The sequence below is a fragment of the Hydractinia symbiolongicarpus genome, chromosome 10 (assembly GCF_029227915.1).
Source record: "Hydractinia symbiolongicarpus strain clone_291-10 chromosome 10, HSymV2.1, whole genome shotgun sequence".
NCBI classification, from domain to species: domain Eukaryota; kingdom Metazoa; phylum Cnidaria; class Hydrozoa; order Anthoathecata; family Hydractiniidae; genus Hydractinia; species Hydractinia symbiolongicarpus.
The window spans coordinates 8,510,715-8,528,212 of NC_079884.1; the positions used below are offsets into that span (position 1 = coordinate 8,510,715).

The 17,498-nt window shown below is 34.2% G+C and overlaps 1 protein-coding gene across 3 annotated transcripts; it reads right to left on the minus strand.

The window, feature by feature from the left end:
• Nucleotides 1-5,793: 5,793 nt before the first annotated feature.
• Nucleotides 5,794-11,634, minus strand: LOC130612524 (solute carrier family 35 member G1-like). 3 transcript variants are annotated; one of them, XR_008975481.1, is made up of 3 exons: nucleotides 11,474-11,634; nucleotides 7,566-8,750; nucleotides 5,794-6,886 (listed from the first exon to the last, which is right to left on the minus strand). XR_008975481.1 is itself a non-coding variant. In XM_057433843.1 (2 exons), the coding sequence occupies exon 2, from the start codon at nucleotides 8,705-8,707 to the stop codon at nucleotides 7,658-7,660; it is 1,050 nt and encodes a 349-aa protein (XP_057289826.1). In that variant the 5' UTR covers nucleotides 8,708-8,750; nucleotides 11,474-11,634; the 3' UTR covers nucleotides 5,794-7,657. The 3 variants fall into 3 exon arrangements, 2 of the variants coding, with proteins under 2 accessions (XP_057289826.1, XP_057289827.1); XM_057433843.1 differs by having other exon boundaries at nucleotides 5,794-8,750; XM_057433844.1 differs by lacking the exon at nucleotides 11,474-11,634 and adding an exon at nucleotides 9,174-9,315 and having other exon boundaries at nucleotides 5,794-8,750.
• Nucleotides 11,635-17,498: the final 5,864 nt, after the last annotated feature.

The following is a 17,498-nucleotide window of genomic DNA, read 5'->3' on the forward strand; positions in this document are numbered from 1 at the left end:
AAACAAAAGTTTCTTGTAGTCATATGGTTTGTATCTTTGTATAACACTAATTCGTAGGATTATTAGTTCTGACCAATATAACCCAGGTATATATATTTAACTTTGTTATTTGCATGGACATAGTGAATAATTTGTATATATATATGTATTAATACAATCAGACAAATCCTCTAAGAAAAACAAACACAGAGTCGAACAGTAGGATATTGACATTCCTATATTTTCTTTTAAGGAGTTATATAAACATAATGGGTGCAAAAGAATAAGGAAATAATAATAATAAAAAGCTGAAGACAAGTTATTAAAAGTATCTTTATCAAAAATTTCAAGTTTCCAAAACAGCTGTCAGCATTGTTGAGTCTACACTAACTCTTGTCAATGGGTCTGCAAGTTGCATGGTGGTTTCAATTCACGTTTGACAGTTTTCAAACTATGTTTAGCTCATGTTATTGCAGTTTCCTTGGGTTGCTAGCTGGTTATGTGAACTAAAATCAACAGCAACTTCATCGATTGGATGGATGGATATGGATCTTCACCTGAAATTCTATGCAATTGTCTTAGCTACACAGTTTCCTTGAGCTGATTTAATTTGAATCTATAAATCAACAAGGTTTTCATCCAGTGGTGGAAGCAATTGGCATACTTTCCAATATTTCTTTATTTGATTTTGGTGTGTATATGCTGGGTGGCATTTGTGAGTCTTCTGTCCATGGTGCGTTGTTTGGTGTTACCCCAGTAAGGGTACAGTGTTCACAGTTCAGGTTTATATAAAAAAGAGAGACAATAAACAATTAGAAGTTGTAAAAGAGATAAAAGAAAAAACAAATGGAAAGTTGTTAAAAAAACAGAGAAAATATGATGGGCTGCCTTTGTCAGTCTTCACTTTGTGGTGTACTCACACTCATGAGAAAAGGGCAATTTTGCATGAGTAGTTTTAAAAAAAGAGAGAAAGGAAGAAACAGAAAGTTTTAAAAATATTGAGAAAATAAAAGAAAATAAACAAGGACTTGTAACAAATTGCAAGAAGGTAACAAAAAGAAGATGTTTGAGACAAGATAAGTCAGTGTTATGATGCTTCATGAGACTAAGATAGGTGTCGACTGGTGGAGGAGGGTGCTGTTAATCTGGGTACATTCAACAGCAGAGTTTTGTGCATTTTTGGTGAAAAGGGGTGAGGAAAAGCACTCTATATTGACATGACATTGTATTTAGAGACATTTGACTTTCTAATACTCTGGTTTTCCTGGGTGGAATTATAGCAATAAAAAATGTTGCTTGTGGCTCATAAACATCAACATGTTGCTGTTTACACTTTTTCAAACCATCTTGTATCTTTTTCAAACCATCTTGTATCATATCATATAGCTACAATCACATAGCACAGACTTGAGCTAGCTAACTTACAATTCAAGTCTGTTTTGGTCTGGATACTGAGGTGACTTTCGATATTTATGAAAAACTGCTTGCAGTACAACAATAATCTATAATATATGAAACAACAGAATGATCCAGAAAGAATATCCCAGCACCAGAGCTTTTGCAAAACCAGCAGGGTGCTTTGCTTAAGTCTAATCAAACAAAAACGTTAGTAGAGGACAATACCAACAGAACATAACCAGGACCCAGAACTCAAACAGAGGACCCCACAGAGGCCAATTAGTTTTTCCGATACCCTAAGCTACAATCTTGGTTAAAATATGTTGAGGCAAGACAGCTAATTTCGAATTTTCGCCAGCACAAGTTAGTGCAAACCAGATTATCAGATTCACCACGCATTTCAAAATGTTCAAAGTGGACTTTGGACTTATATATTAGGCGATTTATATAAATTCAACTCTTGAAATGTGCTAATTGCTGCTGACGTCAGCATGTCTATTTTCCATGAATTTCGATGCCTTTGTGACGTACGGAGTAACACTCCATATGGTTGCTATACGGAGTTTGGTTTAGCTATACAGAGTCTGCAAACAAATGTTCTTAAAGTGAAATATTGCAATATGACTGTTTCCGACAAAAAAACAACAACCAGAAATTAAAAAAAAGGTGAAGATTGCGAAGCATTTCGCTAGTTGCAAGCAAAACAAGAAGCCCTGGGGGCTCTAAGAATTTTCGCTCGTTACAAAAATATTTGATGACAACCTGCTAATTCGTTGTGTTATTGTGCCAAACATTCGAAGAGGTTTGGTACATGAAGCTCTCTGAAGATAAAGCACACAAGTGACATTATATCTTAAAACAAACGCAAACAAAACGAAACGTGTCATAATATACTGATATTTTAAAAGAAATTGCTAACAAAAAATATAGCCTATCATTCATGATTGAAAGTCTTGCTATTAAAACGTTTATGGTCTCAAACGGCATTTAGTTGACGAAAAATCAAAATTTTGATGCCACCATCATGTTCAGCATACTTTTTTTATTAACTGTGGCAATTTTTGTCCAAAATAAAGTAGCTTTAATTTTTGGACAAATTTTGGCCTAAAATGACATTTAGGTGACAAAAAATCAAACTTTTGTATCGCCATCATTTTCAGCATACATTTCTTGTGATCTGTGCCAAATATTGTCGAAAATAAAGTAGTTTTAATTTTTGGACCAATTTTGGCCTAAAATGACATTTAAGGTGGCAAAAAAATCAAAATTTTGATGTCACCATCATGTTCAGCATATTTTTTTGTTAACTGTGTCAAATTTTGTCGAATATAAAATGGTTTTAAATTTTGGATCAATTTTGGCCTAAAATGACATTTAAGATGGCAAAAAAATCAAAATTTTGATGTCACCATCATGTTCAGCATACTTTTTTTGTTAACTTTGCCAATTTTTGTTGAAAATGAAGTAGTTTTAATTTTTGGACCAATTTTGGCCTAAAATGACATTTAGGTAACAAAAAATCAGAGGAACGTGAAATCCCAGGGTCGATTTTTTCTCAAAAAATGCTCCGAAAGAAAAAAACGACGGTTTTAAAGAATTTCCTACGCCAATATTCTAACTATATATATTCCATAAAATTTACAAAGGTCTGTGTGAGAGTGTGCATCTAAAAATATTTACAAATATCTATAAGATCAGTCGTTAATAATTTTCTTTTTACATTTTTCTTGAAAATATTAAGTTGTGTTTTAATATCATCAGATAAAAATTTATTCCCTATGTCTAATTGAAAACGTGCAAGATTTTAATAACATCTTTGGCACTTGATAATTATTTTTTGAAAATCTAGTATCATATTTATGTTGTAGCTATTAAACTAAATTGGCTAGTAAACAATTTTGGTGTTATGTTTTGTTTCATCTTGTACATGAAAAGTAAAACTTCATGCATATTTAATTGATAAATGTTCAACCCCAATTTGAAGAAATAAGTATTGTGTTGGTGCATATCTGTCTAAACCAAAAATTATGCGACAAGCATGTTTTTGTTTATTATACAGCTTTTTTAATTTATTTACATTGTTACTAGCCCAGGATATATTATATTATCAAAAATTAAAATGTAAATAGCTCAACTATTACAGGGCTTGATGATAAGACAATTAGAGTCTTCTACTTGCTCCGGCCAATTGTATCTGTAACTTATAGTAACATCTTACCTGTATCTATTTTTACAGCGAAATATATACCTTACATTTCCTATACCGAGATTATGTTATCACGGAGTATGCTATACAGAGTGTGAGATGCTAAGTATGCGGAGTGTGACATGCTTATTATACGGAGTAGTGTGACATGCTTATTATACGGAGTGTGACATGCAGAGTATACGGAGTGTGACAGGCTTAATATACAGGGTGTGACATGCAGAGTATACGAGGTAGTGTGACATGCTTATTATACGGAGTGTGACATGCAGAGTATACGGAGTAGTGTGACATGCTTATTATACGGAGTGTGACATGCTTAGTATACGGAGTGTGACATGCAGAGTATACGGAGTAGTGTGACATGCTTAGTATACGGAGTAGTGTGACATGCTTATTATACGGAGTGTGACATGCTTAGTATACGGAGTGTGACAGGCTTAATATACAGGGTGTGACATGCAGAGTATACGGAGTAGTGTGACATGCTTAGTATACGGAGTGTGACAGGTTTAGTATACGGAGTGTGACATGCAGAATATACGGAGTGTGACATGGTTAGTATGCGAAGTGTGATATGCGGAGTATACGGAGTAGTATGACATGCTTAGTATACAGAGTGTGACATGCTTAGTGGAGTAGTATGACATGCTTAGTATACGGAGTGTGACATGCTTAGTGGAGTAGTGTGACATGCTGAGTATACGGAGTGTGACATGCTGGAGTATGCGGAGTGTGACATGTTTGGTAGGAACAGAATTCGATGTATTGTTAATGAGTTAAGGTTTACAATGGCTGGTATAAAAGTACACAATTTTAAAGTTGCATAATAAAATGTCATTGTTTGTATGGTTATTTGTATGGCAATCAGTAAACTACTTCATATGCTAAAACAATTTGTAAAGTCTCCCCATTCTTCAAAATTTATCTTAACCCTAACGATTTTCTAATCTGGAATAGCGCAGAGAAAATTTGCTTAGTTTAGACTGCGACGCTCATACTGGATTTGCTAATGTCTAGCCAAACTAGTGTCGGCATTTTACTCTTTGTACTAAATATTTCCGTCTATACGGAATACACATGTTGCTATACGAAGTTATACTCTGTATAAGCATGCCAATACGGAGCTGTACTCCGTATAGCTGCACTCTCCGAATAGAAAACCTTGATTAGATTATTTAGCATGTGCGGGCATGTTAGAGAAAAAAACAAGTTACAAATTTTAGACGCTGTATGCTACGTGTGAAAAAGTAGCGATTGCAGTCTGTCGGCCTCAGAGCGTTGACCGTTGGACGCTTTTATTCATATACTAAAATAAAGGAAATTATCTCAATATTTATGTCAAGATTTTAGCCCGACTTATTTCTACCCTTTTTAATCCGCATTGAATGAAGTTATCTATTATTTATAAGACCGTGCCTTAAGTTCTGGGTAAAAGGCGATGGTGTTATCAGTTGAGAATTAATGTGTTTCATAAAAGCCTAAGTATCAGATCAGAATTTGCAACTTTTAAGAACTTCTTCAAAACTTCTAAATTTATCATTTGTAATCAAACTGATTCACTTACATTGTTAAGCTTACTCAAATGAATCTACTTAATAAGTTGAACTACAGGACACGAGTTGACATCATATTATAACATCAACCTTCTCTGTGAACTACAATTGATTGTCCAGGTTAGAAAGTTTCTTTTGTTTATATCATCATACGTTTTGTGCTCTCCAAGACTTTAATGGTTTTTTATGGTAAATCTTTACGTCAAGCCGGTATTTAATGTTAGTCACATCGCTGCTACGGTTGGGAAGGCACAAGATTAAGAGTATTGTTTTTATCTTAGCTTTCTAAATAAGAAAATAGGAAAGGCCAAACCAATTATTTGTATTATAGAAACTATTTTACTCAAAAACAACCGTCAAATTGTTTTTGCCAATATATGTTTTTGCATATTTTATATAATCTTTATTTAACATAGGTTAACTCTCTTTTCTTTGTTTTCGAGAAAAAAAATTAAAATATAAATGACAAGAAAATTGACATATTAAGTATGACTTTCGCCGTTACAGTTTTATTGGATACAGAGTTGTACGCAAGAGATGTTGTACAACAGCTGTTCCGCGATAATTAATGACATGGAAATGGACCTTCAGTAACAAATCTAAATAATGAACCAAATAGAAGATTTGGAAGATCACTCCTGGCTATGCCCCGGGTTGGATTTTTAGCAAGCTTTTCTGTGAGATGAAGAGAACGTTATTAAATCGATAGGTCAAACAATGAAGAAGGTTAAAATGGCAATGATCATAAAAAGTTATAATTAGATAGATCAATGCACATCTTTTAAAAGATTACTAATTGTATAAGTTTGACAAGTTTCCATGCAAACATGTATAAACTCGTTCTCAGGGCATTGTATGGCAAACGCGATGGCTGGCTCAGGGACAAAGGGATCCTGAGGACGAGGATAGAACCCATACTGATGGTCACATTAAAATGATACTTTTACTTATGTAGGTTCTCTTTAAATCAGTACGTTACAACTTCTATTGAAATCTCAACTTAAAGAAACGAGAAGCCTGATCTAACGTATATCACAATGCATTTGTATCGAAACAATACTAGATTTTTCAAAGAAAATGTTAAACAATGTTATATTCACGAAAACAAAATACGAGGTAGTATAAAACTTTATCAAATACCTTTTGCTACGTGTGATGCCACTCGTGTCAAATTTTTCAGGAAAATATACACAAACTCAAGATGCATGTGAAGATGGTGTAGTGGTAGGGCATTCGGCTTGTAATCATAAGGTTTCAGGTTCAAGTCCCCACTAAGGCGCACTTTAAATACAGTGTTGTAAGCCCATCTGGTACCATTCACTGACCGCTAATCGGCTTGTGTGACAGGTAAGCAAATTAGAGAGCAATGCTGTACGTATCTCTAGCGGTAATGTAACATAGTTACAGTCAGTGGGAAGGAAAAGCCAGACGTTAGGATGGAATCCCCAAGGACGTTAAAACTTACTTATTTACTGACTTACACAAATCAAATTCTTATACAAAATTCATCTACTATCAACAAATTAACTATCGTATGCAATGCCTCAAAATATCACAAACGTATTTCGCATAATTACAAAATCATTTTAGAGAAATACTTTCATTGTCAAAATATACAACAAGTTAAAAACACATACTAGACTCTTCATCGCTTTGTGTTTAAGAATATTGGAGGCTGTGTATTAGAACTGAGATGACAAATAAAGGTCTTTTGTATCCTTTCGAAAGTTTCCCGAAGAACTACCGGCTAAAACAAAAGATAAACGTTTGTACAAAAATAAGAAAATAAATAAAAAGCAATGGGTTTGTAATAAAAAACAAGCAGATACAAAGAGCATATCGTCAAATGGATTGCTGAAAGCTAATATTCTACTTTCTCATAAAAGTCGTTTACTTAAATAAATGTCCAGGCCCGGAGGAGCAATTTTGAAAGCGGAGAGGGCAAATTATTCAGTATTAAGGAGCCCTTGCCATGGTTGGGGCCGGCGGGCTAAGAAAACTTTTAAACTTTTGGCCCCCTAGATTGGCTAAAACATACTTCAAATTTCAAAATATTGCGCTCGAAAGCGTTCACAAAATGCAGAAGATTATATATAGAAATATAGAAACGCCATATTTTATGTAAGATATATTTTTAAAATAAGCAATATCAAAGAAAAATAAAGATAATGCAGAGAAAGCCTATAGTATATGACAACTACCAGTCCTCCTTTGTAAATTTTCCGAATACTCGCTTTCTGTTGTCGTCCGATGAAACAAATGCGTTGGAAATTTTAATCAGGTTTAGTTTGTCAGTCCTATCATTTTGGAAAAAGTTGAAAGGAGCTGAAAGAATTGTTGATCTCATGCAGAGCATATGTATGCATTGATCAATTTATAATTGGGACTGATGTCCTAAAAAAGCAAGAGGAGGGATTATACCATACCTCTGGACATATACATTGAGTTCATTATTACAGGTGGCTTCATCATGCAAATAACTCAAAGCATATTACAATATTGTGACAATCTTTGTATCTTAATTTTCGTTCTCGTCAACTGTATCAGCTTGCGGTATAGGTTTATAAGAAGTATTTGAAAACCAACGTTTCAAAGTCATTACAGTTGTAGCAACAACAATCAAGATACCTCCTGTAATGTTCCATATTGTTGGTTTGATTCCCATAGCAAAATATTGCAACAAAAATGCGTACAAAACATCAACATTTCGAATCAAGTTGACTGTAGTTGCATTCTCCAATCTCAAGGATAAAGTCAAAAAGCATAACGCCACTAAACTGGTCAACCCAACAGATACGATGCTGATTTGAGACACCATTGAAGAAGGGAATACAAATTTGTGCTGTTGTATCACCATAATAAAAGGTGATAGTAAAGTCCCAAACAAACTTGGAAAAAATATCGTAAGAAATTGTGAATTTTTATTAGCGAACTTTCTTGTTAAAACAAAATACAATGCCAAACACGTCCCACCAAGAAGTGCGTAGAAAACTCCCAAAAGATAAACAAATTCATATTTGCTCCTTGGTAATTTTCTACTTTGAAATAAAACCGTTTTTGGTGATAGATTACTTCCAAAAAGAAAATTCGGCCTTGCCACAATGAGAACACCGATAAAGCTCACGCAACCACAAGCTATATCAAACCAGCGGCATCGTTCTTTTAATATGACTTGCGAAAAGATTGCACAAAAAAATGGACTGGTGAATGTTATTACTAAAGTATCTGATATTGGAATCTTATCCAATGAAAGGTAAGTAAATACAATGTTAAAATAACCTGCCAAGCCCATGCATATTAAGGAACAGAGATCTTTTTTCTCAACCAACACACTTGTTCTACGTATGACCATTACAGGAGCAATCACAACTAATTGCACCGCTACTCGAGCAAAAACAATTTCTAATGTTGGTATTTTCGTTGAAGGATTTTGATCAATAGTAACTTGAACTAAAAAGTTACTTATTGTGAACATAACACCTGATAGGGCGGCCAAAAGATAAGCGACAAGCGGATGAATGAGAATATCGAGTTCGTTGTTTCTATGTTCACAATGTTTCGAATCCATCTTCTTGTTATCTCATCACGGTAGAGTGATTTCTTCTTACTCCCTAAATACAAAACAATTAGCAAATTGTTAGTTGCGTCTTCAAAAAGAACTTTTTTACATACATCCAATTTATATTTCAGATTTGTACCGCTTGTTTAGTTTCAGTCAGTATTATAATATATATTTCCCAGAGGTAAATATTTCGGTATGATTATCCACACGTTAGGTATAAGTAATGTGCGCAACGTGTTTCGCATCATTGCACGCATGCAGGAAATTATTTTGTTCGTCTTTTTTTGTGACACTTTATCCTGACAATGTTACCAAAACACACATCATGAGTTATGGAGCGACGTATTGTTTTGTTGTTTCTTCAAAAGCAATGAACACGAGCTTAGACTTGTACAGGCACAATATAAACAATAAACTATCAAAGTAATCCAATCAAAAATTGATGAATCTTTTTATAAATAAGTACTCTTACTTAAAATTCACACTAAAAACGCGGCAGCAGCAGCAGCAGCGTCATGCGGTAAACTCAAAGGTCGACTTTTTTGATTTTATCACGAGCATGTGCAAAAAAAAAAAAAACGCTTTATCTTTAGTAAACATCGGCAAGATAATTAAAATTAAAAGATAATCTCAGGCCGTCACGCAAAACAAAATCTACGACATATCCAAATATATCTTTCAGCAAGCTTTCGCCAACGCCCAGGTTGGCATGTTCACACTGCTTCTAATTTTATTTTACAAGTTGAGATAAAATACTAAACATAATAGGATATAATAGGAAGAAAATAGAGCTATCATAATAATTCTAAAGGCATAGATTTTACCGTGTTTTTTAAAATGGGACGGTCACGCTCAATTAATAAGCTCTCTATCAGAGTAAGTTTAAAATCTTTAGACTCTTCCGCAAGTACTGAGAAGTTGTGAAACGATGCTGGAGAGTAATTAAAAAACATTAAATGTTCGAGAACGGCACTGGCCTGGGGACCAAGTTTAACGCGTTTACCTGTAACTGCAGAAATACCTAAATGCTCAGACATACGGACTTTAAAATGGCGTTTTGTTTTGCCATAATAAGTGGCGTTGCAGCCACTACACTTAAAACAGTAAACGAGTCCGGAGCGTAACGATTCGGGTATTCTGTCCTTAAAGGCAAAGCAGCTACGTAGCATCCTCTTAGAAAAAAATATAAGTTTAACATTACAATGTGCCAGTTTCTGCTTAAACAAACGGTGCAAACGTGTTCTAATTTGTAAGGTAATCTTTCCTAAAAAGGTAAAACAAGGACTAACTCTTTCTTAGGAGCAAGGGACACTTGTTCCTTCGGTTCGTAATTTCTGCTCTTGAAAATTCTGAGACAGAATTCAAAAACCTTTGAAGGGTATCCATTCCTTTCAAAAATAGTCTTCAACTGAGATATTTCTACATGAAATTTATTAAGATCTGAACACAGATGGTAACAACGATAAAGTAAAGAAAAAATCAAGCCGTGTTTATATTCCATGGGTATGAAACTAGAAAAGTTATTATAAACTCCACTAAATGTTGGTTTCCTATATACGTTGGTGACAAAAGAATCACCTTCACGCATGACGCAAACGTCCAAGAATGGCAAAACCTTATCACATTCTTCTTCAAACGTGAATTTAATATTCTGATGCCTAGAATTAATATATTCATAAAAATTTTGAACATGCTCACGTGATTCAAATAAAACAAAAATATCATCAACATATCGCCTATAATAGATCGCCTTAAATTCAGACGGACAATTTTTAAGCCAAATGTTTTCATAATGACACATAAAAATATTGGCCAGTGTAGGCCCTAACGGAGACCCCATGGCCACACCGTCAATTTGCTTACAATATATGCCGTTGAAAACAAAAATAGACTCGGTAGTCGCTAGAGTAAGAAGATGTTTCAAATCTTTCTTAGGAATACCATCTATACAATTAGATTCTATCTCATTGATAATAATATCAATCGTTTCATCTAAAGGAATATTCGGAAAAAGTGAATTAACATCAAAACTAGCCATTAACAGTTAGGATTCTGCTGAACAATTTCAGACGCAAAACTGAAGGAGTCTTTCACGGTATAGTCATTGATAGTGAGACTTACAAGCTTAGGTACAAGAAACTTTGCAAGCTTGTGCGTGGGAGTACCAATAGCAGAAAGAATAGGACGAAACTTAGGTACGCCATTAACACAAGGTTTATGTACCTTGGCTAGACCATATCCTGGTGTTTTGTATGGTGCCTGGGCGTTGGCGAAAGCTTGTTGAAAGATATATTTGGATATGTCGTAGATTTTGTCGTTCTTATTTTTTAATATCTTAAAAAAACTGCTCTACCGACTTTTTTATTATCTGACAACACCGATACATCTACCCATTCTACGACGACAACTATTCACAAACGAGTGTTCAATGAATCCTCTATAGCCAAATTTTGACAACTCTTGCTAGGGGCAAACTGGGAACTCATAAAAGGAACAAAAACACGAATGACTGGTATAATTTATTTTTAAAACTTTTTTCAATGCATTTCCCATAAAGAAGTTTAATATTAAAACAAAACTTTTATTGAGTCCATAGGTGACTAAGGGTCAACTGCAGTCTTCCAAGAAAAAACAAAAGCTTTATGGAAAGTATTTGAAAAATAAGACCCACCAAAACGAAAAAAAGTACAAAGGATTAATCTATCAAAACAAAATACAAATAGCTAATAAGTATAAAAACATATAAAGTAGCAAAAATAGTTTATTCCTTACGAAGCTCTTCGTTATATGGTATCATCTTGAGGTATATACAAAATTTAAAATTATCCAGTTCATATACATCATTAAAATACCATAACTATCGACATAAAAACGCACGTAAGAATAAAACTTTCGTCACAATACAGAAAAACTAAAAACCAATTATGAACCTATAGCTAAAGACAAAATGGATAATTTTATTTTTGCTCCCTTGGCGCTTTTATATCACGGGAGTTATTAAAGTAGGCGGGTCGATACATAGCGTTATGCAGTATTGATCATGGACAGTGTAAAAAACACAATTTTCTGCCTTGAAAAGGATATAAGTCAACTTAAAAACAACTAGTTTACAAGCACTGTACATCATGTAATCGAGTCAAGAAAAATACCCCACCACGTGACCAGACAGGAGCTACTTTCGAGGTTTTAATCTCAAATGAAAATAGAATCATACGGCATACGAGACAATAAACTGAATTGGTTATTCTCTCATATTCTTATTTCCTTATTTTACTGTTATGTTTAGAATTTCAGCAAGATCGTAAAAATTAAAATTAGTGTTAACATGCAAACCTGGGTGTTGACGAATGCTTGCTGAGGAAAGAATAGATTTTGCATACCTCTTAGATTTTTCTTTTTTTTTCTTTCTTATCCACTGTACCAACTTTTGTATTAATGACTTCCAAAATACTTAAATTTTACTAATTACTGAGGTTAACAACCTAATTTATATCCACAGTGACATATTCTTTTCTGATATTTTAAGCCAGGAAATAGGAAAGATAAAAGAGTGGTTTCAAGCTAAGCAACTGTCGTTAAATGTTAAAAGAACAAAAACACTACGTTTTTCTAAACCATATAAAATTCACAATGCACCTCTTAAGCTTTATATTTTAAAAATAAACGGCATTGACCAACCTCGTTTCCAGCGCCTGTTGTCTCTTTTCTATAACTGGGACGTATTGTCTTCCTGATGTCAGAAAAGATACAAGATGCCCTGGGAACGAGGCAGAGGCAGAACAACAGGAAATTTATTTCTTATGTTTTAAGTCAGTTTTTGCAACACGTATTTTTAGTGTTTTTTACTTTTTCTCGAAAATTCGGACGTTTTCTCATGCTTTTAATGTTTACATATCCTCTAAAGATAATTGGCACAAAAATATTCACTTTATAAAGCTAAGTCATATCTAAACCTGCATTGCTTACGTAATTTATATTTCTCCTTCATTCATAGTTGATAGTTATTCATAGTTATTCATAGAGATATTATTAAACGAGAATATGGCACCATAGTAGTTGTAGTCCACGAATACACGTTTTCCGAATTACATGTTTTTAAATATTGGAATTTTGATGTTTTGACTTTAGGATCATATTCAACATCATTGAACCTAATCCGACAAGTGAAAGTGCTATCTATATAATAATACGCCAGTTCCGTGTGTCTGTCTGTCACTTTTGCAAAGTGGATTACATTCTTCAAAATTATATAAAATATATATAAAAAATAAAAAATATATATATATATATACGCCTATAAAATTGTTCTGTAATTTACCAAACTTTACCGATAAAATAGTATTGACGTCAAAGGAAAGTTAATTAAGATTAGTGAAGCCATTACAATGCACTTAAAACTTTGAGGCCAAATAACTTGGAAACGAGGTGGTGACGTCAATGTTTTTTCACCGCGTGGGTAACTAGGGACAACCTGGGACCAATTTGGGTAAGTTTTTCAAACCTGGGTCCCCGAATCCGTTTCGGAATGGACGGTTTGATGACGTCATCAAAAAACCTCTAAACCTTGATATCTCTGCAACCGTTTGTCATAGATACATGATCATATACATTTTCTTGATAAGCGTTTCAAGATCTATACGATGAAGGCAACATGTATACAAATTTCTAAAAAAATATATTTATTTTGTATTTGTCTGTGACTTTTGCAAAGTGGATAAACCTTCTTTGATAAAGTCTATAAAACATCGTCTATAAATTTGTTCTGTAAATTACCAAACTTTGACGTTAAAGTAATATTGACGTCAAACGAAAGTATATTAAAATTAGTGAAGCCATTGCATTGCACTTTTAAATTTGAGGCTAAATAACTTGGAAACGGGTGGAAATAACTGACGTCATCTCCTGCGTAGGTAACTAGAGACCACCTGGGACCAATTTGGGTAAGTTTCCCATACTTGGGTCCCCGAATCCGTTTCGGAATAGACGGGTTGATGACGTCACCAAAAAACCTTCAACCCTAATATCTCTGCAACCGTTTGTTAAAAACACGCGATCCTATACATTATCTTGATCAGCGTTTCAAGACCTATACAATGAAGGCAGCAGGTATACAAATTTCTAAAAAAAAATTTTTGGGCGGTTGACTGACCATTGCTGACGTCAGCAAAATTTTAAAACCCTTATATCTCATTAAACGCTTATCAAAAAGACATGATCATATACATTTTCTTGGTCAGCGTTTAAACCTCTGCACAGTACAGGCAACGAATAAATTAAATTTCGACAAAAATTTTTGTAATTGCACTGCTGACGTCAGCAAAAAATCTAAAACAACCTATTTTTCCATTGTCCTTCTGCCTAAGTGGATTTTTCCACGGGCCTTATCGACTAGTCTATATAATAATACGCCAGTTCCGTGTGTCTGTCTGTCACTTTTGCAAAGTGGATTACATTCTTCAAAATTTTCTTTAACAAATTCTATAAAATATCGCCTATAAAATTGTTCTGTAATTTACCAAACTTTACCGATAAAATAGTATTGACGTCAAAGGAAAGTTAATTAGGATTAGTGAAGCCATTACAATGCACTTAAAACTTTGAGGCCAAATAACTTGGAAACGAGGTGGTGACGTCAATGTTTTTTCACCGCGTGGGTAACTAGGAACAACCTGGGACCAATTTGGGTAAGTTTTCCAAACCTGGGTCCCCGAATCCGTTTCGGAATGGACGGTTTGATGACGTCATCAAAAAACCTTTAAACCTTGATATCTCTGCAACCGTTTGTCATAGATACATGATCATATACATTTTCTTGATAAGCGTTTCAAGACCTATACAATGAAGGCAGCAGGTATACGAATTTCTAAAAAAAAAATTTGGGGGGTTTGACTGGCCATTGCTGACATCAGCAAAATGTTAAAACCCTTATGTCTCATTAACTGCTTATCAAAAAGATATGATCATATACATTTTCTTGGTCAGCGTTTTAACATCTGCATAGTACAGGCAACGAATAAACTAAATTTCGCCAAATATTTTTGTAATTGCACTGCTGACGTCAGCAAAAAATCTAAAACAACCTACTTTTCCATTGTCCTTCTGCCTAAGTGGATTTTTCCACGGGCCTTATCGACTAGTCTATATAATAATACGCCAGTTCTGTCTGTCTGTCTGTGACTTTTGCAAAGTGGATAAAATTTCTTTAATAAAGTCTATAAAACATCGTCTATAAATTTGTTCTGTAAATTTCCAAACTTTGACGGCAATATTGACGTCAAAGGAAAGTATATTAAGATTAGTGAAGCCATTGCATTGCACTTTTAAATTTAAGGCTAAATAACTTGGAAACGGGTGGAAATAATTGACGTCATCTCCTGCATAGGTAACTAGGCACCACCTGGGACCAATTTGGGTAAGTTTCCCAAACCTGGGTCCCCGATCCGTTTCGGAATGGACGGGTTGATGACGCCATCAAAAAACCTTCAAACCCTAATATCTCTGCAACCGTTTGTCAAAAATACGCGATCCTATACATTTTCTTGATCAGCGTTTCAAGACCTATACAATGAAGGCAGCAGGTATACAAATTTCTAAAAAAAAATTTTTTGACGTCAGCAAAATTTTAAAACCCTTATATCTCATTAACCGCTTATCAAAAAGACATAATCATATACATTTTCTTGGTCAACGTTTAAACCCCTGCGCAGTACAGGCAACGAATAAACTAAATTTCGCCAAAAATTTTTGTAATTGCACTGCTGACGTGAGCAAAAAATCTAAAACAACCAATTTTTCCATTGTCCTTCTGCCTAAGTGGATTTTTGCACGGGCCTTATCGACTATTTATTATAGTATTATTCTTACGGTCAAAATTTTCCACTTGCGCTTATAATCTAGTACAAAATTAAAAAACATGTTGTAACAGGTTGTTTGTTGTATGAATCTGAAGATTTCCCAATCTATCAAGTTTAAGGTATGGATTTAAAAAATCACATTTATTTTGTTTGAAGATTTTTAGAAATAGCCGCGGTACATTAAAGAAAACTAATACGGAAAAGGTTTATTAGGTTTTACCCATATTACCCATATTGTCGCCGTTTTTACTATCGAGACTAGTGAAGCACGGGAGGGTACCAGTCTTATGTAGCGGTACATTAATTATTAGTTTTTAAATGTTGATAACAGAACTACCCTGTTGAACGGTATAAAAGGTACAAAAACCTAATATTGTTCAAATAAAGCATTTTGAATTATTTTTTTATGTTCAATTGGTTTCGTTTGTTACCTTTTTTTGTGATCTGAAATTATATGAAGCTAGATTTGTATTTGCTTACAAGGAGTTTCTAAACGAATTTTCTTCCGAAACGGCTGGTTTATTCTAAATTAAAATACGAACTTAACATTGCAAAACATTAAATGCTTACAAAACAAGTCTGGACCTCTGTGGTCATGTGATGTTTCTTGACTCGATTAACTGATGTCGTGCTTGTAAGCTAGCAGTTTTTAATTAGACTTATCGTTTGTAGGCACCTAATTGGATTTTTTAAAAACGTTTTAATGTTTAAGCTACATGTAAATCTGAAACTTAGTTACGTAGCCAGTCTTTGTCTTGTAACTTAGTGCTAATTATAGCTATAGCTAGCCCTAAGTGAAAGTTTCATTATATGTAAAAATTTAGCACACTAGCTAGCTAGCTAAATATTTATCCATTTTATTGGTGTTTTTGTTTTCAATCATGAGCTTAAATTTTTAATCATGAGCTTCACCAGGCTGACTGCCACTACTGCTACCACTGCCACTACTAAATACCTCTGGAAAGAGACTCCTTAAAAGTTAGTAGGCCACTATTAAAAATTTATTTGACATTACATGAAGCGTGTCAACTCTCCAAAGGCTAGCTAGCTCATTTCCTAACTCAGGATGAGTTGATTCAGCGGGTTGACTCGATTCATATAAAATCAATTTAACCAGCCAGTACCAGGTTGAAAAAACAGAATCATGCGCATTGCTTCCGAAATAATCGTCGAAATTGCATTTGATAATTTTTTTTAGATTGTTGTTTCCCAACGCTCAGATTTTGTGTTGTCTTCTTTTTTACATTTTCTTTATTATGGTGCGCTGATGTATCGTCTGCGTATTTTCGTTCATGCTCGAATTCGTTATCTTTCCCCGTCTTCATAACAGCTTGCGATTTCGAGGGATGGTTGAAAGAAATCTATCTGTTCTGCCCAATCTTGGAACGTTCCCCGTCTTAAGGCCAATCTTCTGACAATGACAAATGGGTAGCCAGTCTTAAGACCGGACTGCCCAATCTATGGACATACAAGTCCAATCTTAGAACAATTGTGGAAAATAAAGAGAACGGTGACAATTTTAGGCTGTACCTCTTAAAAGAAACTTTTTTCGGCAAATCAAAAAATTATACCATATATATAAATATGTGTACAAAAAAATTGAAACTATTCAACCATATATAGCTGACTATCGCTAGCTAGCTAGCTAGCTGAACTTCTTATTCAAAATGAAGTTACCAGCTAACGATTTATCTGATTCTTTATATATAAACATTTTATTTTTAAGATTTGGTCACTACGAGCTGTATATAATATGTGCTAGCTAAGCTATAGCTAGCTAGCTACGATTTTTACTATGTCCAAAAACTGGCCTGGTCAATTCAATAGTTTTTTGTTTATCATATACCTCAAATGTGCCTGAGAATGGATGTTGGGTCCTGCTTGTGTCCCTTCTTTAAAATCTAAGAGGCGTCTAAAGATGGGCCTATCATGGTCTCCTGCCC

Coding starts and splice junctions, on each gene's coding strand:
- LOC130612524 (XM_057433843.1), bottom strand. CDS start 8,707: ATGGATTCGAAACATTGTGAACATAGAAACAACGAACTCGATATTCTC.